Source organism: Ursus arctos, unplaced genomic scaffold (genome assembly GCF_023065955.2).
Source record: "Ursus arctos isolate Adak ecotype North America unplaced genomic scaffold, UrsArc2.0 scaffold_22, whole genome shotgun sequence".
Taxonomy (NCBI): domain Eukaryota; kingdom Metazoa; phylum Chordata; class Mammalia; order Carnivora; family Ursidae; genus Ursus; species Ursus arctos.
This window is the reverse complement of record NW_026622897.1, coordinates 56,687,565-56,712,458: the sequence shown is the minus strand read 5'-3', so window position 1 is coordinate 56,712,458 and position 24,894 is coordinate 56,687,565. Positions and strand designations below refer to the sequence as shown.

At 38.2% G+C, this 24,894-nt stretch overlaps 2 protein-coding genes across 2 annotated transcripts; both read left to right on the top strand.

The window, feature by feature from the left end:
- Nucleotides 1–3,193: 3,193 nt before the first annotated feature.
- LOC125282480 (olfactory receptor 52R1-like) lies at nt 3,194–4,141 on the top strand. Its single transcript, XM_048217351.2, has one exon. It carries the CDS (start codon nt 3,194–3,196, stop codon nt 4,139–4,141), a length of 948 nt encoding a protein of 315 aa, XP_048073308.1.
- Nucleotides 4,142–20,166: 16,025 nt separating this feature from the next.
- LOC113269514 (olfactory receptor 51F1-like) lies at nt 20,167–21,126 on the top strand. The gene has a single exon (XM_026518392.3). The coding sequence runs from the start codon at nt 20,176–20,178 to the stop codon at nt 21,124–21,126; it is 951 nt and encodes a 316-aa protein (XP_026374177.2). The 5' UTR covers nt 20,167–20,175.
- Nucleotides 21,127–24,894: the final 3,768 nt, after the last annotated feature.

The window sequence follows — 24,894 nt, the reverse complement described above, 5'->3', positions numbered from 1 at the left end:
GAACAGGTCTTTAAATAGGTCCTAATCTACAGTCTCTGCTAAAAGCTGAATCACAGGAGCCAGTTAGAGCTGCTCATGGTCAGAGATGAAGGAGAGCTCAAGGTGAGTGATTTGCTTGTACCCTAGTCATCTCTGTGTTTCCCAGAGAAAAGTTGGACTCACGGAGGCTCCAAGTAGCTGGAAGACAAGGCAAGTTACACTGCGCAGAATGGCTTGACTCACTGGGGCCTCCAGGTCCAGAGATCCCTGACTGCTGGATTTCCTTCGGAGATTGGGAGAAGATTTACTGCTCACACTGTGTCTTCCATGGAAATTCTAGAAAGGTAGGAAGGCTGCGTCCACACAATCCCTCCATGATGGACACTGGATCTGAATCCTACCCTGCTCCAGCATTATTGCTCTATGCCTGGGTTTTAGACACCCCAAGGTGAGAAAATGGTCTAAATGTCCCTGAACTATTCCTTAGCAAGCTCTCAGCCCATTTTATCCTTGACCCTTCAGGCGTGAGCAACACAGCTAACCTGACAGATATAACTATCTCCACTTAATGGTGGAGTAATTGAAGGCCAACAGAGCCAGTGGTACCAGCATGGATTCACCCACACTCACAGATGAAAGCTGAGCTCCATCAGTGTGAGAACAGCATTCTTATAACCATATTTTCTGATCCAAAGGCTATGCCAAGTTCTCACAAGTTAGATTATACATTTACAGAAGAGAAAAATCAACTCTGAAGACCAGTGTGTGATCACCCCAGTGATAATGTTGAAAAAGATGACTTAATTCCTTCTGTCAGTAAGCACTAGGCTCACTAGAGGTCTAGCCCATGTGGGGCAGCAACAAGGACATATTGAAAAGCAGGAAAAGGGGGAAGGAATGTTGGGCAAGAAGGGAAATTGCTCTTCTTTTCCTACTCTTGAGGGAATTCATATACCCCGCCCTCCACCCAGCAGCAAGTTGATAACATGTGCCTGCCTCAGAAATAGGATTGAAAACCTCACACACTTCACAAAATGATCCAAGATTGGTAAACTCCCAGTCCACTCCACATGACTGGGAGCCTTCACTCTGCACTGGCCGAGTGCATAAGTCTGAGGGGAAGAAAGGCAAGGGAATTGCTGTTAGTGAGGACACCAGATTCGATTCGGTTGTATGGAAGAAAGAAAGGCACCTGTTAAGGGACCCCATCTCCTACTTCAGAAACGGGTCCTAGGTCACCACCTGAGAAGAGTTGCCACCCCACAAGGAGTATGGAGTACAGGTGAGTTCCTCATTACGGCTCATGGGCAGAAAACTTGTGAGAGTTAAAAACAATAAAATGTAAATACTTATGGTGTTATATTTACAAAAATGCAATGTCTTCCACAACTAATTAAGAAGATTATTATGCACTTTGAGAAATTGCAGGTTTAGCAGGCATCTCACCAGTACCCAGTGCAAGAATGAAGATGGTCTCAGCATGTTTTCCAGGTGCCCGTGAGCCTCAGTGACCATGTCCTCACAAATGGACGGTGACAAACAGGAGGCAGAAGGGAGGGAGAGAGGAAGACTCCGGTTCAAACAGCACATATAACTGGAAGAACAGGCCGGGCAGGAGCAGATAAAACTAGAGCCCTCGACCCCAGATAATGTGTGTGTCTGAATTTTCACCACAACCTGGATAGGAATATTTGTTTTGAGCGAACCTGTAGCTATTATCAAGGTAGGGTAGGAAAGCTTCCAATGTAGAGCAAGATTTGTAAAGTCTGAGCTCCATATCTCTCATAATGTTATAATGCTAGGGAAAATCAGAAAGAGGTCAGGTCTATTTGGGATCTCGAAGAAACCCTTTTTAGGAACCATTACGCCTGGATGAATGAAACATTCGTTAGTCCCAACAGGTGATTTGTTATGGGAAGAGATACTCTTCTTGTCTGGGTGCTTCCGTTATGGAGGAGACTCAAACAAAGATTCAGGTCAACTGAGATGAAATAGTGAAAAGGTGCCTTTAAGAACCAGGTAAGCTTCTGTGTCATGGACTCCTAGGGAGGTGACAGTCACCAGAGGGATCCAACAAGATCGACCATGTAAAGCAAGTATAGGCAGAGGAGGGCATTCAGGTCTTTCACGGGCCAGCACAGCAGACTCTAGCATGAGAATTATGTATAACTCTCCTGTGGCCGTGGTGCCAAAGTAGTGTCTAAAGGTTTCTCCAACAATGTTAAGATTTGGCTAAGCAGTGAAAAAGTCCATTGCCACTGAACAACGTCATTTATGTGTTATTGGCTTCAGCAAATGTTTATTAAACCCCTATTCTGTGCCAAGCACAGAGGTGCTAGGCATGGTGCACTGTTCAGGGTTCCCCTCATGAAAATTTACCATCAGGACAGGATTTCGAAAACTATAGCCTGCAGACCAGATCCAGCTTGCAGGCTGTTTTTATAAATAAAATTGTATTGGAATGTAGCCCCACTCACACATTTCTGTATTGACTGTGGCTGCTCTCAAGCTACAGGGGCAAAACTGACTAGTCACAACGGAGGCTGTATAGTGCACAAAGCCTAAAATATGTATGATCTCACCTTTTACAAAAAAGTTTGCTGACCTCTAATCTAGGAGGACATACGCTAAAGATAGTAGGTTTAATTACAGGTGTACAATTGTCAGTTATCCTCTAGCCCAAATTCTCCTGTTACTTCTAGAGTCAGAGCTAACTCAACATCACTACATACCTTGCTATGAGCCTTTAAGCCAAAGTGTTTTCCAAACTGGCTTCCTACCCTGAAAAGCTGCCCAAGTGGCTTAAACAAAGGGCTGGAAAGAACCTATGGGAAAGGTTAAACAAGTTAGTTAGTTCTGAAGGATAGGAGGGCAAGAATGACTTATTACTGACATTATTTCTCAGGTTAGTTTTCCCTTACCAGATTCGATTTTCAAGGAAAATATTGATTCTTTGACAAAAATCGCACTTGCAGCTAGTATGCTTTGATTCCATTTTGAATGACATAAATATGAATGAGGAATAAAGAGTAGCATCACTTTATGTGCAAAAATCTATTTATTAAAACAGTTAAAATTATTCCTTTAACATTAAACCCTTTTACTCTATTTTTAAATTGCTCTTTCGAAAAGAGTATAAATAATAATATTCATTTGATTATTATCACCTATATAGAGTACATACCTTCTCAGGGGAGAACAATATAACCATTCTATGATGCTGGCTTCAGAGAATAGCTCTTCACAACCTGCGTCCTTCATCCTACTTGGGATCCCAGGACTTGAGAATTACCACTTTTGGATTGCCTTTCCTCTCTGTGCCATGTATCTTGTGGCTATAGTTGGCAATATCATTGTCCTTCATATAGTCCGAACTGACCACACTCTGCATGAGCCCATGTACCTCTTTCTAGCCATGCTGGCTATCACTGATCTGACCCTCTCCTCTTCCACCCAACCTAAAATGCTGGCTATACTCTGGTTTCATGCTCATGAGATTGAATACCATGCCTGCCTCATCCAGGTGTTCTTCATCCACGCCTTTTCTTCTGTGGAGTCTGGGCTGCTCATGGCTATGGCCTTGGACCGTTATGTGGCTATCTGCTTCCCACTCCACCACTCTACTATCCTGACCCCAGCTATGGTGGGGAAACTGGGAGCAGCTGTGATGATGAGAGGGTTGCTGTGGGTGAGTCCCTTCTGCTTCATGGTCTCCGGGATGCCCTTCTGCCCCAACCACGTCATTCCCCAGTCCTACTGTGAGCACATGGCTGTGCTGAAGCTGGTGTGTGCAGATACTAGAGTCAATCGTGCATATGGGCTCTTTGTGGCTTTCTCTGTGGTTGGCTTTGATATCATTGTCATCAGTATATCCTATGTGATGATTCTGAGAACTGTTCTGAGGTTGCCCTCTGATGAAGCCCGGCTCAAGGCTTTTGGCACATGTGCTTCCCATATCTGTGTCATCTTGGCTCTTTACATCCCAGCCCTCTTTACCTTCCTCACCCACCGCTTTGGACATCATGTGCCCCGAGTGGTACATATCATGTTTGCTAATATCTATCTACTGGTACCTCCCATGCTCAACCCCATCATCTATGGAGTTAGAACCAAGCAGATAAGGGACAGGGTTATTCAAGGATGTTGTGGAAAAGATCCCTGAGCCAAGGGTCACGGGATCACAACCAACCCCACTGCCCCACTCTCCTGGCACATCACATATCAGAACAAAGTTATCTCTGCGACAAAAGGCCAGAGATTAGCAACCCTACAGAACAAAAGGAACAATTTTCAAAATGCCCAGAACAAGAGCTTTCTGACATGTGATTGATCGTAAATACTGAGTTGACTAATCTTCATCATCACAAGAAAACCATAAAAAAATATGTCCACCTATCACATAAGGAAAGATTTGAACAGAATCCCATCTTCCATAGACCACTAAGGTGAAAATGATTTTTTTTACCCTGGAAGGAGAAGTATAAGTTCCTATACCTTGTTAAGAAGGAGATTAGAACTTTCCATCAAAACAGTTAAAAAGTATACGTATTTTTCCATCTTGGAATCTCTTTATGAAAATAGAATTTGAGGGGAAAAAAAGTACAAAGACACATAACAATGAATCATGGAACACTACATCAAAAGCTAATGATGTACTGTATGGTGACTAATATATCTTAAAAAAAAAAAAAAGCCCTAAGAGAAAAAGAATAGATTCACTAATTATAAAAACAAACACGGAAACGTACATATATTGATCCAGAAGACCCAGATGAAGAATGAGCAACTGAATATCATTTATCGTTTAACTAGTATATTTGCAAAATGCATGTAAAGATGTGAAAAATGATCAATATATAATGATAAAGAAAATTACATTTGCCGATAAGGATGATACCAATTCTAAAAAGAAATACATAGGCATAGAAAAAGATTCTGGGACTACATCTAAATGCTAATAAATTACAACTCAATACTGAGACTTGTGGTATTTTAATTTTCTTTTTGCACATTCATGTATTTTTAAAAATTATCCTTGAGAAAGTTTTAGTATGTGAAAAAGTATCTGAAACAATAACAAAAGTGTATAGAACAGGTTAATTCAGTGCCAAAGCCTAAGGGAATGGAGGAGGTAGTCCGAGAGGATGAAGGACTCCAGAATACAGCAAGTTCCAGATAATCTTGCAAATCTCCATGAAAATTGCTGCCAGAATCACAACATTTTGAGACTGGTAACAGGGAGCATTTGGTAGGCTGAGTGTTGGTCTCTCCTTCCAGAAATTGCCTATTGCCCGATGACAGTGGATTGCAGAGTGAAGAAGTTTTGGGAAAAAATGGAAAAGGAGATTCTCTTCTGAAGATAGTTGTATTGTTAAAGGTAACGAAATACACTGTAAATCTGAGGATTTGCCAATATTTAATTTCCTTTTCAATTAAAATGTTAAGCTGTTTTAGAAAACTATATACTTTCTGATTTTTTCACTTTATTGTGGCGTACTTACACAAAAAGGTGCATATGTTTGATGTATGCATTTTGATGACTTTGGACATATGCATACACACATGATAGCATCACCACAAACAAGGCAAAACCATCTATCACATTTACTGCATCTGTGTATTTGTCCTCCTTCACCACTCTCCTGTCAAAGCCAGCAGTAAGGAAGATTCTAGAACTCAGGGACTTATGTTCCTAAAACCAACATCAGATGAAGGTGCTTGAAGAGTTAATCGGGAACATGTTTGCTTCTCCCAGGAGAAACAGCTAGAGGAGCCTAAAAGTGTCCCCAGAAATGAATGGCTACTCTGAAGGAGCATTTTCAAGATTTCCAGATATTAGAGATGCAAAGGGATCCTGATCCTGTTCTCAGCAAATCAGTTAATGATTGTGAGTCCTTCTTTTTTTCTCTTAAAATAAGATTTGTTGCTGTTTAACTTGTGACAATAAAATGTAAATATTTTAACCCACACTTTGAAGAGTTCTGACACATGCCTCCCTCTGTAGCTACCAGCCCGATTCAGACACAGAACATTTCCCTCACTTCATAAAAGGTTCTCATGTCTCTCTGGGGTCAATCACCCCCTCTCTACCCCGGCCAGGAAAACCCTGAGCTGATGTCTTTCACTATAGATTAATTTTTCTCTCACTAGCACTTTGTAAATGAGAGAATAAATAATACATTCTTTTGAGTCTGGTGTCTTTCACACAGTATAAAGTTTTTCAGATTCAGCCTTACTGTTGCATGTATGATAAGTAGAGCATTTCCTGTTAATTCTGAGTAGTATATTCTATTTTTTCCACGTACCCATTGAGGTATTGCTACTGTTGTAACCAATTGTTACCGTTTTCCCTTGCTTCAGCCCTTCTAGCCTTCTACCAAACATATCCACTTCTTATCTGTCTAGAGCTTTGCTCTAAATCTTCCCATTTCCCTCAGTTGTTATTTTCTAGAACATACTAGGCTCCTCTCAACATCCCTTAGGTATCAACTAATACCCTCCTTATCAGTGACATGTTTCTTAACCTATGTATCTCAATTAGTTCTTGCCCCCTGTAATTTTCCTTCAACTCAAATATTTGATATCCTCTCTTAACACAATGTGTAATTATTTAAATTACTTATTCACCATCTGTTCCTCTGTCTGGAATATAACTTCCATAAAAGTATAGCACAGGTATTCACTATTCTATCTCCAAACCAGGCTACTCCAAAAAACTACTTACAGGAATGAATGCTTAAATGTTTATATGGGGCTGGTATGACCGTCACAACAATTCCACTGCTGACCACAGAATGGCATGTGCAGGTCAATTTTGTCCTCCATCCTGCCAAATGGGATACCAGACTTTTCAGTCCTAGGGCCTCATTTCATTATTCCCATGGAAACTCTGAAGGATGTTGTTTGTCAAAGAAGATAAATTTGATATATGAAAAACAATTCATCCCTCATACACTTCTTTTTATTAACAAATATAAACTATTTTATTAACAAATATAAACTATTTGGAAATTTAGAGTCAAGAAATACCGATTGGGCGTTTATGTTGCTCCAATCATTCTGTAAGAGGATGGGAACATGGAGAACAAGAGAGACTGGCAATCAGAGAACCTAGTTAGTAAGAAATTAACAAAAGAAATATACTGGATACCTACAATTCCAGCTCCAAAAGGAAAACTAATTTCTTAACCCATGCAGCTCTGTCCTGGTTAGAAGTATCCTTAAATTTTCTGAATCAGTGGAAACAGATGATTGCCTCCATTACAACCTGAAGAACCAGTGGACAATGGGTCCAGGACGTCAAATCTGTAAATAACTTCAGCATCTCTGTACTCATTCCCAAAAACCAACAAGGGTGTACTTTGAGTGAGAGATTGGCTTTCCCATTTGTGAGATGGGCAGAGTCATCACAGTGCCTCTCTTCTCTTGGGGAGCACACACCTCTAGGTGACCTACTGACTAGGAGAGGCCAGGCAGAACTGAACAAAAGCAGGTCAGCTTCTCCTGGATTTTAAACATTACTCAGATCCAATCTTTGCTGTCAGGGCTCAGTTCTGGAATAGTTAGTTAAGCTTTAGAAGGATTCCTGGAGGCCAGTAAAGGAGAAATCATGGCCATCTATTGGAAAAGACAGAAGCCTGTCCTGGCAGTGTTCCACAAGAAGCTAGATCAAATAGACAGGCCCATGAAAAGATGTCCAGGGACCCTGACATAGTAAGGGAGAAGAAGCACTAAGCACTGCTCCCCCAGAAATCCCCTCCCCAAGAAATAAACAGTCCACTCCCTAGTCAACAACTGTCAATAAAAGCCAGAAACCAAAACCCAGAGTTGCACAGAGGTCCCTTAGGCTTCCCACTCTCACCACTGCAGTGTGCTCTCTCTTTCATAACCTCTTCACTTACACCACTCAACCACTGTGTCAGGTCAGTCCTTGTCCAAAGGCAAGGAAAACAAAAGCAAAAATGAACTATTGGGCCTTCATCAAGATATAAAGCTTCTGCACAGCAAAGGAAACAGTCAACAAAACTAAAAGGCAACCTATGGAATGGGAGAAGATATTTGCAAATGACATAACAGATAAAGGGTTAGTACCCAAGATCTATAAAGAACTTCTGAAACTCAACACCCAAAACACAAACAATCCAGTCAAGAAATGGGCAGAAGACATGAACAGACATTTCTCCACAGAAGACATACAAATTTCTAACATACATATGAAAAAATGCTCCACAATACTTGCCATCAGGGAAATACAAATCAAAATCACAATGAGATGCCACCTTACACCAGTTAGAATAACTAAAATTAACAAGACAGGAAATAACAAATGTTGGCAAGGATGCAGAGAAAGTGTAACCCTCTTACAGTGTTGGTGGGAATGCAAGCTAGTACAGCCACCTATGGAGGTTCCTCCAGACATTGAAAATAGAGCTGCCCTAAGACCCAGCAATTGCACTACTGGGTATTTACCTCAAAGATACAGATGTAGTGAAAAGAAGGAGCACTTGCACTCCAATGTTCATAGCAGCAATGTCCATAATAGCCAAACTATGGAAGAAGCCAAGATGTCCTTCAACAGACGAATGGATAAAGAAGCTGTGGTTCATATATACAATGGAATATTACTCAGCTGTCAGAAGGGATGAATGCCTACCCTTTGCATCAACATGGACGGAACTGAAGAGTATTATGCTAAGTGAAATAAGTCAATCAGAGAAAGACAATTATCATATGGTTTCACTCATATGTGGAATATAAGGAATAGCACAGAGGACCATAATGGATGGGGATTGGGGGGTTACTGAATGGGAATAAATCAGAGGGAGACAAACCATGAGAGACTCTTGACTCTGGGAAACAGACTGAGGTTTACAGAAAGGAGTGGGGTGGGGAGATGGGGTAACTGGGTGATGGGCATTAAGGAGGGCATGTGATCTGATGAGCACAGGGTGTTATATGCAACTAATGAATCATTGAACACTACATCAAAAACTAATGATGTACTATACGTTGGCTAATTGAATTTAAATTTAAAAAATATAGCAATCCCACCTATAGAGTAAAATGTGAATTAACTCAAACTCTTTGCCCTGCTAGTGCAGGTGTAAATGGCTATAATTGGAAAACTTCTTGGTCATGTCTACTAGCGCTTAACCCGACAATTTTCCTCTCAGGCTTGCAACCGTGGGCAGTGCATCCATATATTTCTTGAATGCCAAAGAAAATGATGCTCACAGCAGAATTACTGGCAATAGAAAATAAAACCAGGGGGTGCCTGGGTGGCACAGCGGTTAAGCATCTGCCTTCGGCTCAGGACATGATCCCGACGTTGTGGGATCGAGCCCCACATCAGGCTCTTCTGCTATGAGCCTGGTTCTTCCTCTCCTACTCCCCCTGCTTGTGTTCCCTCTCTCGCTGGCTGTCTCTATCTCTGTCGAATAAATAAATAAAATCTTTAAAAAAAGAAAAGAAAAGAAAACCAGGAAAACCACCAAATACCCATTAACAACAAAATGGATAAATTAATTCAGGTGAGGTATAGCCATGGGGTATAACATCACACAGCAATGAAAATGAAAGAACTATAATTAGACATAACTATGTGAATGAATTCCACAAACATAATGTAAAGCAAAAAATAACAATAAATTTTATAAAAAGCCAGATGTAAAAGATTACATTTATTAAATATAGCACTAATCCATTCACTTACAGTTCAGAAACGGGCAAAATTAATTTATTTTGTTAGAAGTCAGAATAGTGGTTGCCTCTGAGGAGAGAGGAAGAAAGATTGAAAGATCTGGAAAGGTGGCTTCTGGGGTGCTAGTAATTTTCTGTTACTTTAACTGGGTTGTGGTTACACCAATATGTTCAAATGGGAAAATCCAAGCTGTACAATTATGGTGGTACCCTGTAATGTATGTTATACTTCAATGAAAGGTTTACTTAAAATAAAACCTTGCCATTAAACTTTCGACTGGGGCAAAAATTTTAGAATCTTTAGACAAATCTATGTTCAAATTTTACCTCTGATTCTATCTATCTAAAACTTGACAGGATCCTTCACTTTTTGATTCTTCATTTCTTGACATATGAAGTGAAGATATTGCTGTTTACTTGCAGGCAGCTACTGGAATCAGTGAGATAATTAATCACTTCGTGCTCAGTAAATGCAATTAAGAAGGGAAGATCCAGAGAGGTTTATCAAGTTTTCCAGGAATTCCAAAGAAGTATTGGAAAACTCAGGATGGGATGTCCCTAGAATTCCATCCTAGGACTGTAACCTTCAAGAGTAATTGTCTATCCTTCCTCTATACCAGATCAAATAGAACTCAAGTCAAAAAGTCCCAGCTTCCCAGTTAATGCTAATGTGAAGTGAGGACTGAAGATGACTGCATTCTAATAAACACGTTCTATTTTGCCAGTGTCAATGCAGTTATTAGGACTTTAGATAAATGACCATTTCTTTATTTGCAATCAAAGAAGAGTATCCTTATTTCTAATACACTAACCTGAATTTGTTTTTACATTTAAAGTGTATGAATTAAGAATGTATTTCATAATCAACATACATAACCATTGTATGATTTTTCTTTTCCTAAAACATATTAATAAATCAATGTGTTTCTTATAATTCACTGCATTAAAATCAAGTACCTACAGTAAAAACTAAACACACACACACACACACACATGTACACACACACACACATTTAGAGAATAAATAGAAAGGAAAAAATAGAGGTCATTTTATTTATAGGAAGCTGATAGGTTATGCAGAATATACAAAGAATGGACAAACTTTTGGGGCACTGGGGTGGCTCAGTTGATTAAGTGTCTGCCTTAGGCACAGGTCATGATCCTGGAGTCCTAGGATCAAGCCCCTCATCTGGCTCCCTGCTCAGAGGAGAGTCTGCTGCTCTCTCTGTACTCTCCCCCCCCCCACTTCTCACACTCTCTCTCTCTCCCTCAAATAAATAAATAAATAAATAAATAAATAAATAAATAAATAAAATTTAAGCAATGGAATGGACAAATATTTAAATTAATAAATGGATGTAGCAAGATATATGATACAATGTCACAATACAAAAGTGTTTTTCATATTTTCTAACAAACACTTAGAAGAGTATATTTAAAGGGCTACCATTTAAAATACATAAAAATCAAACACCTAAAAATAAATTTTACAAAGATGTAAAACACCTCTACTCTGAAAACTATAAAAGTGCATTGAAATTAAGGAAATCCTAAATAAAGGGAGAGACAAACCATATTCAAGGGTTGGATAATTCAGTATGTTAAAATGCTGTGAAATATTCTCCTCAAGATAGTTTATAGGTTCAATGCAATCCCATCAGTCTCAGAATTTCTGTATGGATGTGTGTGTGTGTGTGTGTGTGTGTGTGCGCGCGCACACACACACACACACGCATGTATCTGTGTGGTGAGTTAACAAGCTGATTCTAAAATCCATAATGAAATTTTTTAGGTTATTTGAAGACTTACTGAATTCAACAGAGAACCATTACTAAGCTACAATATTTAAGACAATTTGGTTTTTGCCAAGAATCAGACAATTGGAATAAGGAAGCAGAGGAAAGAGTCCAAAGCAGACACAAGAGATATATGAACACTTTATAATAAAGGTGCAACCAAACACCAATGTAGAAACCTTGGTCTCTTCAATGAAAGTTTCTGAGTTAATTTTTATATTCATACAAAAATAAACTTGACCTCCATCCACCTCATACCACAAATACAAATGTATTCCAAATGATATATAGATTTAAATGTGGAAAATAAAAAAAATCAGGTTCCCATTTGGACAAGAGGTTCCTATTTATTGTCCACTGGAAAATATATTTACATTGGTGGAGTAAACAACTATGTCTTAACTAGAGGTTAGAAGTCATTAAATATAAAGGGAAAACAGCTTGCTCTAAATTAAAACAGGAAATCTATTCATCAGAAGACACTTCTCAAGAAAGTGAATATTAAAAAGAGGTTTTGTATCCTGTATATATAAAGAACTCTATAAAAATCAAAAGAAAAAGCAAACAAGCCAATGAAAAAATGGGGAAAAGCCTGGAACAGGCTTATAAGAAACTATATCCAAAGTGTCATTAAACATATGAACAGGTATACAATATCATTAGTTAGGAAAATGCTAACTAATACCAAAATCAGACAACAAACCCACAGGATGGTTAGCTTTAAAAATACTGGTAATATCAAATATTAGTAAAGATATGAATCAACAGAAACTCTCACATGCTGCTGGTGTGAATGTAAACTGGTATAAATTCTTTTAAACCTTGTCTGGTAGTATCTCAAACTTGACCCAGCAATTTAGCTCCTGAAATATTCACCAACAGAAATGTATATATGTGTGCTCTAAAAGACATAATAATGTTTATAGCAATATAATTATAACCAAAACCAGAACACAATGAAAATGTCTAGGAAAAGAAACATTGGTAACTTTTGGTGTGTTCATACAATTACAAGAATTAAAAAGAATGAACAGGGGCACCTGGGTGAATCAGTCAGTTAAGCATCTGACTCTTAGTTTAGGCTCAGATCATGATCTCGGGGTCCTGGGATAGAGCCCCGCATTGGGTTCTGCACTCAGTGAGGAGTCTGCTGGAGATGAGCTCCCTCTGCTCCTCCCCCTGCTCACGCTCCTTCTGTCTAAAATAAATAAATAAAATCTTAAAAAAAAAAAAAAGAATGAAACACCTGCCATACACAACATGGAAAAAAATCTCACAAAGGTAACGTGAAATGAGCCAGAAACATAAGTATTGATACTGTATTCTTCAATTTATATATTTATATTTTATTATATAATAAATGCAAGTTATAGGCAAAACCAATCTAGGATGTTGGAAGTCAGGATGGTGGTAACTTTGTGCGTAGAAGGAGGGGACAGTTATTGGGATGGGATAGAAGAGAATATGTGGTAAGGATCAGAGTTAACAAACTATAGCCAGCAAGCCAAATCTGGCCTGCCACCTATTTTTATAAATGAAGTTTAATTTGAACCCAGCCATATCAAATCAAGTTGTCCATAGCTATTTCCATGCTACAATATCAAATGTGCATAGTTAAGACAGAGAACTATATGGCCTGAAAAAAATTAAAATATTTACAATATATTCCTTATAGAAAAGAAAAAAAACTTGAAGCCTCTGTTCCGTATCACTACCTGGCCTGCAATTCTATGTGATAAATCATTGAGCAGTACAACACATGCATAGTCTGCTGAATGTATGTTATTATCTTTATGTTAGACTTTTATTTCCGATTCAACAAGCTATTATTTGGTTCCTATGATGTATCCTGATGTGTTCTGGGTGCTTTATATAATGCATAAGCTGTAAAAAGCACAATCTTTTTCCTCAGTAACTTCAAAACCTCCATGAAGACATACCATTCAGGGCATAAGTAAATATGACTCTGCATTTTAGTGCTTTAGTGCTCATGAGGAACCGCAAGAGAGTTGAGCAGTGAAAAGCAACTGAAACAGATTTCTGTAGACCTTACACAGAAATCATCTATTGCTGCCTAACAAATTACCACAAATGTCCTGTCTTTAAAGATCTCAAAATATTTATCTCACAGTTTCACTAGGGCAGTACTCTGGGTACAGCTTAGCTGAGTCTGCAAGACTGTAATCAAGGTATAGTCAGGGCCAGGGTCTCACACGATGCTCGACTGGGGAAGGATATGCATTCAAGATCACCAGGTTGTTAGCAGGATTCTGTTAGTTCCTTGTGGCCTGTTAGATTGAGGGACTCAGTTCCCTGGCTGGCTGTTGGCTGGACAAAGCCATGTTTAGTTCTTAGCTGGTTGTTGGCTACAGATGGCCGTCAGTTCTTTGCCATATGGCAAAGCAACATGCTGACATTTCATCGGCACCAATCTTAGGTAACGTAGGCATGAAAGTAATATCCTATCACCTCTGCCATTATACCATGGGTTAGAAGCACATCATAGGCTCTACCCATATTCAAGAGCAAAGGATCACACAAGGGTTCAAGGAGGCAGGGATAATCAGGGACTATTATTTTATAATCTGCCCATCACAGAAAAATTTGGATGGAAACCCTGGTTAGATTGTCAGCTCTTTGAAGGCAACAATGGTAATTTTTTTACACTGACTCATAAAATTTGGTGCAATGATTTGCTCATAGCTCATTTCTTGTTGTTGAAGTATCAGCCAGGTGCTTGATAGGGGTTCCAGGTAGAGTTATAATACTTGAATTGGCCCTCTTACATTTTCTGGCATTAAGAGTCTCAAACAGGGGGGCACCTGGGTGGCTCAGTTCATTAAGCATCTGCCTTCAACTCAGGTCATGATCCCAGGGTCCTGGGACCGAGCCCCACATTGGGCTCCTTACTCAGCAGTGAGTCTGCTTCTCCCTCTCCCTCTGACTGCCACTCCCCTGCTTGTGCTCTCTCTTTCTGTCAAATAAATAAATAAAATCTTAAATAAACAAAAAGAGTCTCAACCAGGAACCATAGGAATAATAGAAAAATAGAAATTAAAGAAAAATAGCTAAATGGGTAACAGATTATTGGTTTTATTGATATCTAGGTAAACATAAGACTCTCTTTGCCAATGTGGGAGTTCTCTATAAAGGAGAAACATAATGTTCAAATCTGGATCTTCTTTTTTCCTATGAATCTAGAATTGCTAGATCTGAAAAGCAACCTGCCTCCATTATGCAACTGTCCACATTGACAACAATGGCCAAACTTCCCCAGGAATCTTATGTTCTTGAACTTAGTACCACAGGAAAATCGTTAATTATGAGAACAAGAACACATGCACATGAGAACTCATCATTCACCCACAGTGACCCGGCCACTAGCTAAACAGGGCCGAATTAATATATAAGGAGCTGACCCATTTCTTGGGGAAAAGCCAGTGAGTGGCTGGACAGAGATGGATTGTGGACTAGATGTATCATCCTCCCCATGTGTCAATGTGATAATGTAGGACCAAGGGCCTGGAAGCTGGGGTGCATAATTTCTCTCTCCATTGTCACCATAATTATTATTCCAGTGAATTAGTTACTATCTTCCCAGTGTACTGATAATCCATAGCCCATAACATGCATTTCTCTATCCTACAATGCCCAGAAAATGCCTAAACTTTCCATTTATATGGCTAAATTAGGTTTTTTGCTTTGCATTTAATGCCTGTGGATCACTAGTCACTTGAGTTAGTAGCTAAAATCCTTCTGAGATTATATAGCATTGTCCTGTATTTACAGATGAAGAAAGAGAGATTTGAGTTTTTCTCTGAATATGGCCCCAGGGAGATGCACATTTTAACAATGGCCCCACAGCTCAATTCCACTTTGCTATAAAGTCCGTGGCTCCAGAACTGTAACTTGCGCTCTCTCTCTGGTGGTAAAAACAAGGAAGGCTCCTCTTTCCACATAAAGCTGGTAAGAAGGTAGAGAAAGGAGTTCATTGTTTTGACTTTATGCTTTGATTGTTACCTATTCACAAATATTCATATGAACTTCCAGAAAATAGGTAACATTAGGATTCACCTTGTCTTCAGGGATCCATATAACACACAGATATCTGACCCAGACTAGTTTATAGACAAATATTGTAATAGTTTTTCTCAGATTAAATGAAAACCTGAGAACTGGAGTTTAAAAAGGAACCAACAGAAAACTAGCCTAAAAGGAATGATGACATAAATGCTAATTACAGGGTATTTACTCTCAGGTAATAAACTTTACCTAGTATTTTTAAAAGCTTGATTGAAAAATATTAATATCACAATAACTAATATTGCTACCATTTGATTTGTCTTCCTAGAATTGATTTTAACAATGTAACAATTTAAATGTATTGCTTTCAAAATTATTTTTAACATTTTAATTGAACAAGGCTTTATAACATTTATAACATTTCTGTGTGTATTTGGCTGTCTTATTCCCTATAATGTCTATTGAAAACCTCTATCATGTTCTCAAACAAGCATCCATCACTTCATACTCCTTGAACAGCAGTAAATTTCCCCCTTTTAATTCATAAGGAAAAGAAAGAAGAAAAGGAGGAAGGAAGTTCAAGGAAGGAAGGAAGGAAGGAAGGAAGGAAGGAAGGAAGGAAGGAAAAGAAAGAGAGAGAATGAGAGAGAGAGAGAAGAAGGAAGGGAGGGAAGAAGAACAAAAGGAAGGAAATTCTGACATATGATATGACACAGATGACTTTTGGGGATATTACACTAAGTGAAATAAGGTAGTCACTGAAGGACAAATATTGCATGATTCCACTTATGTGAGATATTAGGAGTAGTCAGAACTCTATAAAGAGATAAGTGGGCAATGAGGAGTGAATGTTTAATGGTATACGGTTTCAGTTTTACAAGATGAAAAGAGGGTGACGGCGGGTGGTGATGGTTGCACAACATTATGAATATATTTAACACCACTGAACTGTACACTTAAAAATGCTTACAATGGTAAACTTTATATTAGGTATATTTGACCACAATTTTTAAAAAATAAAAAAAAAGAACACGAAATAGGCACTGCATTATAATTCCCTCACATAAGCCTCCACCCAGTCTACCCATTTGCCACTTATCCTCAAGGGTCAGTGGAAATGAGGATCCTCATCTTTTTGAGAGCGAATTACTATCATGCTCTATAGTCAATCACCTACTACTTTCTTAATGACATTTCTATACCAATTAATCCCTAGTGTTCTATATTTTCAATCTCTCACTATCTTCTATAACTTTACATTTCTCTAAGTCTGTCCGATTTTGTACAAACCCTCCATCCACCTATGGTCTTCTTAGTGATGGCCTATTTCTCTCCTTGCCTTCACTGGTGAGTTTCCAGAAATAATATACATTGTGCCTCTACCACTTATTTGTGCCTTCATCCTCAAGCCATTGTAGCAGGTTCTCAGCTTTCATTGCTGGACTTCACTGTTTTTCTAGGGCCACTATGCTCTTGGCTGCATTTGAAATTTTTTTCTAATTGACAATATTTTTTATTGAGACATAATATAGACACCATAAAATTAACCCTTAAAAGTATACAATTCACTTTTTGTAGTTTTTAGTATATTCACAAAGTTGTGCATCACCACTATCTAATTACAAAATGTTTCTAGCACCCCAAATAAGAAACTCATGTTTATTTGCAATCACTTCTCATTCCCCTCTACCCCTAGGCCCTGGCAACCACTACTCTACTTTCCTTTTTTTTCTCTTTTGAAATAGCTTTATTGAGGTGTAATTGACACATAATAAATTACACACGTTTAAAGTGTATAACTTCACAATTTTTGACATATGCACACACCTGTGAAACCACCGCCATAGTCGTGATAATGAAAATAAAGATCATCCCCAACAGTTTTCTTGTGCCCTTTTATAAACTCTCCCTCTCTGTACCTCCCTCCAAACTCTTCCTCTGGTAGCCCAGGATCTGCTTTCTGTAACTTCAGATTATTTTACATTCTCTAGAATTTCTTTTTAATTTAAATTCAATTAATTAACATAATGTATTATTTATTTCAGGGGTACAGGTCTGTGATTCATCAGTCTTATATATTACCCAGTATTCCTTACAACACATACCTCCCCAATGTCCATTACCCAGTTAACCCATCTCCTCACCCTCTCCCCTCTAGCAACCCTCAGTTTCTTTCCTAAGATTAAGAGTTTCTTATGGTTTGTCTCCCTCTCTGGTTTTGTCTTGTTTCTTTTCTTCCTCTCTTCCCCTATGATCCTCTGCCTTGTTCCTTAAATTCCACATATTAGTGAGATCATATGATAATTGTCTTTCTCTGATTAACTTATTTTGCTTACCATAATACCCTCTAGTTCCATCCATGTCAATGCAAATGGCAAGATTTCAATTTTTGATGGCTTTGTAATATTCCATTGTGTATATATACCACATCTTCTTTATCCATTCATCTGTTAGTGGACATCTCAGCTCTTTCCATAGTTTGGCTATTGTGGACATTGCTGCTATAAACATTGGGGTGCAGGTGCCCCTTCAGATCACTACATTTTTATCTCTGGGGTAAATACCTAGTAGTGCAATTGCGGGGTCATAGGGTAGCTCTACTTTCAACTTTTTGAGGAAACTCCATACTGTTTTCCAGAGTGGCAGCACCAGCTTGCATTCCCACCAATAGTGAGGAGGGTTACCCTTTCTCCACATCTTCGCCAACATCTGTCATTTCCTGACTTATTAATTTTAGCCATTCTGACTGGTGTGTGGTGGTATCTCATTGTGGTTTTGATTTGTATTTCCCTGATGCTGAGTGATGTTGAGCACTTTTTCAGGTGTCTGTTGGCCATTTGGATGTCTTCTTTGCAGAAATGTCTGTTCATGTCTTCTGCCCATTTCTTGATTGGATTATTTGTTCTTTGGGAGTTGAGTTTGATAAGTTCTTTATAGATCTTGGATAATAGCCCTTTATCTGATATGTCATTTGCAAATATCTTCTCCCATTCTGTTGGTTGTCTTTTGGTTTTATTGACTGTTTCATTTGCTGTGCAAAAGCTTTTTATTTTGATGAACTCCCAAAAGTTCAATTTTGCCTTTGTTTCTCTTGCCTTCGGAGATGTGTCTAGCAAGAAGTTGCTGTGGCCGAGGTTGAAGAGGTTGATGCCTGTGTTCTCCTCAAGGATTTTAATGGATTCCTGTCTCACATTTGGGTCTTTCATCCATCTTGAGTCTGTTTTGGTGTAGGTGGAAAAAAATGGTCCAGTTTCATTCTTCTCCATGTGGTTGTCCAATTTTCCCAACACCACTTGTTGAAGAGACTGTCTTTTTTTCCATTGGATAGTCTTTCCAGCTTTGTTGAAGATTAGTTGACCATAGAGTTGAGGGTCCATTTCTGGGCTCTCTATTCTGTTCCATTTATCTATGGGTCTGTTTTTGTTCCAGTACCATACTGTCTTGATGATTATAGCTTTGTAATGGAGCTTGAAGTCCAGAATTGTGATGCCACCAGTTCTGTTTTTTTTTTTTTCAACATTCCAGTCCTGTGAAAAAAGTTGATGGTATTTTGATAGGGATTGCATTAAATGTGTAGATTGCTCTAGGTAGCATAGACATTTTAACAATATTTGTTCTTGCAATCCATGATCATGGAACATTTTTTCCATTTCTTTGTGTCTTCCTCAATTTCTTTCATGAGTATTCTATAGTTTTCTGAGTACAGATCCTTTCCCTCTTTGGTTAGATTTATTCCTAGGTATCATGGGTTTGGGTGCAATTGTAAATGGGATCAACTCTTTAATTTCTCTTTCTTCTGTCTCATTGTTGGTGTATAAAAATGTAACCAATTTCTGCACATTGATTTTACATCTTTCCACTTCACTGAATTCCTGCATGAGTTCTAGCAATTTTGGGGTGGAGTCTGTTGGGTTTTACACATAGAGTATAAGCATTCGAACTTTTTAATTCTTAGAGGACCTGATCACTTAAGCAATTTGACATTGTTGTTCATGTAACACCCAGTCATAACACCATCTCTCTTGGTTTTAATGGTTCCTGTAAAGCTGTCTAGCCTCATCTTGCTTTAATGTATATAGTCCTTTCCAATAACTTCTATGGAGTTTGTCTTCATTGGTTTTCTCTTGTAAATGTACTCTCTGAGGTGGTTCATCCACACTGATGGATTAAAATGGCATGTATACAGTGATAACTCTGAAATGTTTTGGAGACTTTTGCCTGGAAATTCACACCCATGTGTGTACTGAAGATCATGGAAATCTTTAGGTGGGTTTTCTGTAGTAATTTCATATACAACATATTCAAAATTGAATGCATTGATTTTTGTTACTTATTATATATTAATTACTCATAGAATCTTATGATCTAATGGTGCTTAAAATTCTGGCAATATAGGAAATAATTATCATCAAAATGTATAAGATTATTTAGACATATTTTCCTTGAATTTAAGAGTAAAAATGTTTTTATATATATGTGAGTATTATATATATACAATATATGTAATTAAAATAGAATTTGATTTAGAGTTTTCTCAATGATAGAGTACTTATCCATGACCTAGATAGCTCTCCTAACCAAAAGAAACTTTATCTAGATATTTGTGTGTGACAATGTATTTATTATTTCTATAGGATGTGATAATTGTGAGGACAAATGCTACAAATCCAGAAAAAACATGGAGATCTTAAGCAACTTGACATCTAAATTTCCAACCTTCTTGTTGACTGGCATTCCTGGCCTAGAGTCTGTCCATGTGTGGATCTCTATCCCCTTCTGTTGTCTCTATGCCATTGCCCTCTGTGGGAACGGCATGATCCTATTTGTCATCATTACCCAGCAGAGTCTCCATGAGCCCATGTACTATTTCCTCTCCATGCTTTCAGCTGCTGACTTGGGCTTGACTGTTTCTACAATGTCAACAACATTAGGTATCCTCTGGTTTGATGCAGTTGAAATCAATCTAAATACCTGCATAATCCAGATGTTTTTTCTTCATGGATTTACCTTCATAGAATCTGGGGTGCTGGTGGCTATGGCCTTTGACCGCTATGTGGCCATCTGTGATCCTCTGAGGTATGCTACTATTCTCACTAATTCCAGAATCATTCAGATGGGCCTGTTAATGATTATACGCACTGTAGTATTAATAGTACCACTACTTTTGCTCCTTAAGCCCCTCTATTTCTGTAGAACAAATGTCCTTTCCCACTCCTACTGCTACCACCCAGATGTGATTAAATTAGCATGTTCAGATACTCGGGCCAACAGCATCTGTGGATTAATTGATCTCATCCTGACCACAGGAGTAGATACACCATGCATTGTCCTGTCTTATATCTTGATCATTCGCTCTGTCCTCAGTATTGCTTCCCCTGAAGAGCGACATAAGGTCTTTCACACCTGTGTTTCCCACATTGGAGCAGTGGCTGTTTTCTACATTCCCATGATGAGCCTGTCCTTGGTGCATCGCTATGGTCCACCAGCCCCCAAAGTCGTCCATTCGATGATGGCCAATATATATCTGCTTTTGCCTCCCATGCTCAATCCCATCATCTATAGCGTAAAAACAAAACAGATTCGCAAGGCTATATACTCAGGCTTCTCCTTACAAAATAAACAGAGATGACTGCTTGAGAAAAACCTGAAAAAAGTGACTTTCACTGCAGAAAAGCAACTCTGGTAGGTTACTGTCTATCAGATATGTTTTTTGTTATTTTATTCCTTTATTCAACAAATATTTAGAGGGCATTTTTGTGTCTTCAGTCATAAAATATGTTACACCTCAAGAATTTTATAGTCCAATAAGGGAAATATGAAAACATTAATAATGAAATAATAAAAATACAGTAATTAACATTTAGTGACTACTTTATACTATGTGTTCTACTAACAGCTTTTAAGACATATTCCATTTATTTTTCAAACAGCTCAATGAAATATATAATAATATTAATTACATTTTAGAGATGAAGAAACTGAAGCCTAAAGTCATGTAGGCCATCAACCAGACATCAAACATGGCTCAGGGTTCAGATTTGAATCCATACTCTCTGCATGTTAGATGCCACAATCTTCACTAGTGTATTAATACTTTGCAAAAGCATCTAGGAAAAATATTACAAGATCAAAAGTAAGAACTGAGTCTTCTTGTTCATGCATCATGCCTTTAAAAAGTTGTGTTTTCCTTCCTAGAGTATACTTTAGCTTGTTTTCTTCATTCATAGTTAATAGTTCAAAAGGTAGGAATAGATATGTCATGCCATGTAAGCCATAGACCAGTATCTAGTACTGGACAGTCAACAGCACAGCCTCAAGGATTAGGGGCATTTGCTAATTCATTACAGGAAATAGGAACTTTGGAGAACTGGAAAAAGTTTGAGGCAGAGTCTCTTAACCTTTTTTAGGCATAATGATCCCTTTTGGAATCTAATGAAATCTATGAACCGTTCTTCACAGAAAAATCACATATAAACACATTCATATTATCCATAAAATTTCAGAGGTTTCACAAATAACACAAAGGACATACTATAGATATCTTAACCAACCAAAGAACCAAGGTAAATAATTCACGATGTTCAGCCTATAAATGGTTATACATGGCCACACCTAAAATATGGTTCCTAAAAAAAGAATTTTTTGGTAATCATATCAATTTAAGAGGCAGGGAGAAGTTTAAAACTCAGTTGTATAAAATGGTAGAAAATGCAGGAGAAAGTGGAGGTAGAAACCTGATGGGAATCACATCAATTTTATTGCAATTGGAAAAGTAACAAATAGGAGGGATGCTTCATGTATCCCACAAACACTGGAGGCAGCAATGTGCTGAAACCAGCACAGATCAGCTTGCAAGCGGCCATACTGTGCAGCTCATCTCAACTCTTGTGTTCAACAATGCCATATTGGCAGTTTGAAATCAACATTTATACTTGGGAACTGACAAATACTACAAATGAGGACTTTTTATTTTTCAGAGATTCAGTTTATCAGCATACCAGTGACTGGGTGCCAACTTCATGTTTGGCTTTATAAGAAGCAATAGAAATTAAAAGTTGGAAAAAACATATTCCCTGAACTCAAGAAGCCTTAAAGTCTAGTGTGTGAAGCAGTGACATAGACAAAAAATTATAAAGTAATGTACTAAGTGTTGTGATGGTTGATAATGCAAAATTATACCCCTTGTTTGTGTTGCCATCTAAATTGAAAATATTTCCAAAGGTAAATAGACAAGTGTATTGTGGACGCAACTCTGTGGAAGAATGTGAGAAGTACTGTGTCACCATTTTACTCTTCATGGGAGAATACTCTCCTGAGTTTTAAATTCACAGATCCAATCTGGATATAGCGTTGAAGAATATAAAAACACAAAACTTTACTTTTTTCTTTTCTTTCCTCTATCCATCAGATTCTTTTAAGTGAATTTAGATGGTAGGGTTTGTATTAGTGGCTTAAAGAACATCTTTTGCTTGAATAACACTATTCTATAAAGGAATTGACTTGTAGATTTGGTTTAAAAATTTGGGTGCACCTCCTGAATGTATGGGGGACTTTTGTTCTGGTAATTCTACATGCCTGTTAGCTGCCTAGTGCTTCAGAAAGAGAACACATAAGAATATTAAAGTTGAGAGACTTATATATTGAGATGCTCAGAGGGCCACAATATTACAAAGCTTACACTTAACATCCTACCCAAGAAAAGACTCTAGATATCTCTGGAGACCTAGCTGAAATTGAGCAAGAGAACAAGGTAATGGCAAAAGGGACATGTTTTTTTATGTATTTGGGGGACTTGATAAGGTGCAAGCAAAAACTTGGATAAAAACTTTGAGTTGTACTGTTGATCTACAAAATGTCTAGGATACTACAGATATATGTTACTTAGTATGATTCATTAAAGGGAATAAACTAGTGCTTGGCTTAGTGTATAGAGTGGGCTTGAGGTAAATTTATCAAATTAACTTTCTAATAAAGTTCAGTAGCTCAAGGGGGAACCATTAAAAAGATTCTCATAGGATGGGGTGCCTGGGTGGCACAGTTGGTTGAGCATCTGACTCTTGGTTTCAGCTCAAGTCATAATCTCAGGGTCATGAGATCGAGCCCCACCTCAGGCTCAGCACCTAGTCTGCTTGGGTTTTTCTCTTTCTTTGCCTCTCCCCTCCTCACCCCAAATAAATAACTAGATCTTTAAAAAAAGATACTCATAGGAGAGTCTTCAAGATCTGAATAGTTCATCCTATAGGTTACATGTAGAAATAAAAGGGACAGTCAAGAAAAGAAAAAATACAGTTCTGTGCATGTGAAGGCATTTGATTATTTTCATTATGTTTTTCCATACACTGTATATGTCCTGGTTCTTTCATTATGTACATCTGTTGTGTTCCTTGCCCTTTTTTCTCTCTTCAACTGATCCATCCTGTAAGCTGTCATCTGATCAATTATGGAAAAAATGAAATCAAAATGTTTCCTTCAGAAGGATGGTCAAGTCTGTCAGCCTTGAAGTAAAACGTGCTTGCTTATCTACTTCATTACCTGTGTGTTCCAATTAGACTTGTATTCTTCCCATTTGTCGAATGCAACAGGTTAACTTCAAGTTGAATCATGCTGTTCCCACACTAAATACCACATTCCTTCCACTTTTTCTTTTAATACACATTGTATTCATGATTCTACTTCTTTTATGAACAATTGTTTAACCAATAAAATAAAATGGTTGAGGAAAGTGAGCACACTAGGATGAATAGGTTATATAAGGTCAGAAGACCTACCCTAGATTGTGTTCCTTGAGAAACCTAGAGGACACAGCATCCACTAAGTTCATTAGGAATGAGCTGCAAGAATGATACCCCCATCACTGAGAAGTGGCTCTTCTCTGCTGACCAGGGACAATATGAGATGCAGTCACTGAGCTGGGTTCATTAATAGCCATGTATATGATGCAGTCTGGACAAAACAGAGGCCAGATAATCACCAAAAACCAGAGGGCTGCACTTATTATAAGAACCAACAAGGTCCCAAGGGCAGGCAAGAGAACTTAAAAGTGCAAGCAGTTGTGGGGATGTTCAACAGAGCATGACATCCCTAGGGCGAAATAGACAAACAGCCAACAAGGGGCTAGGTAACATTACAAATAGGAGACAAGAATGGAAAAAAAGGAGACTGGAAGAATTGTCATACTTTGACGTAAGTTTCACCTTGAGTTAAGGAGAAAAATGAGAAATTTTGGTAGAAAGAATCATCTGAGACTATCAGGCAGTTCTAAACAGAATTAGTCAAGGTCATTGGGTATCCTCAAGTCAAAGTCATCTGTCAGAGGAATTCTGTATCATCTAGGAATGGGCCTGCCTTAGTTTCCCTGCCACATTCAGTCACTGGCTGAAAACAGCTCATGGAAATG

Excerpts from the sequence above, each read along its gene's own strand:
- LOC113269514 (XM_026518392.3), top strand. The coding sequence starts at position 20,176 with ATGGAGATCTTAAGCAACTTGACATCTAAATTTCCAACCTTCTTGTTG.
- LOC125282480 (XM_048217351.2), top strand. The coding sequence starts at position 3,194 with ATGATGCTGGCTTCAGAGAATAGCTCTTCACAACCTGCGTCCTTCATC.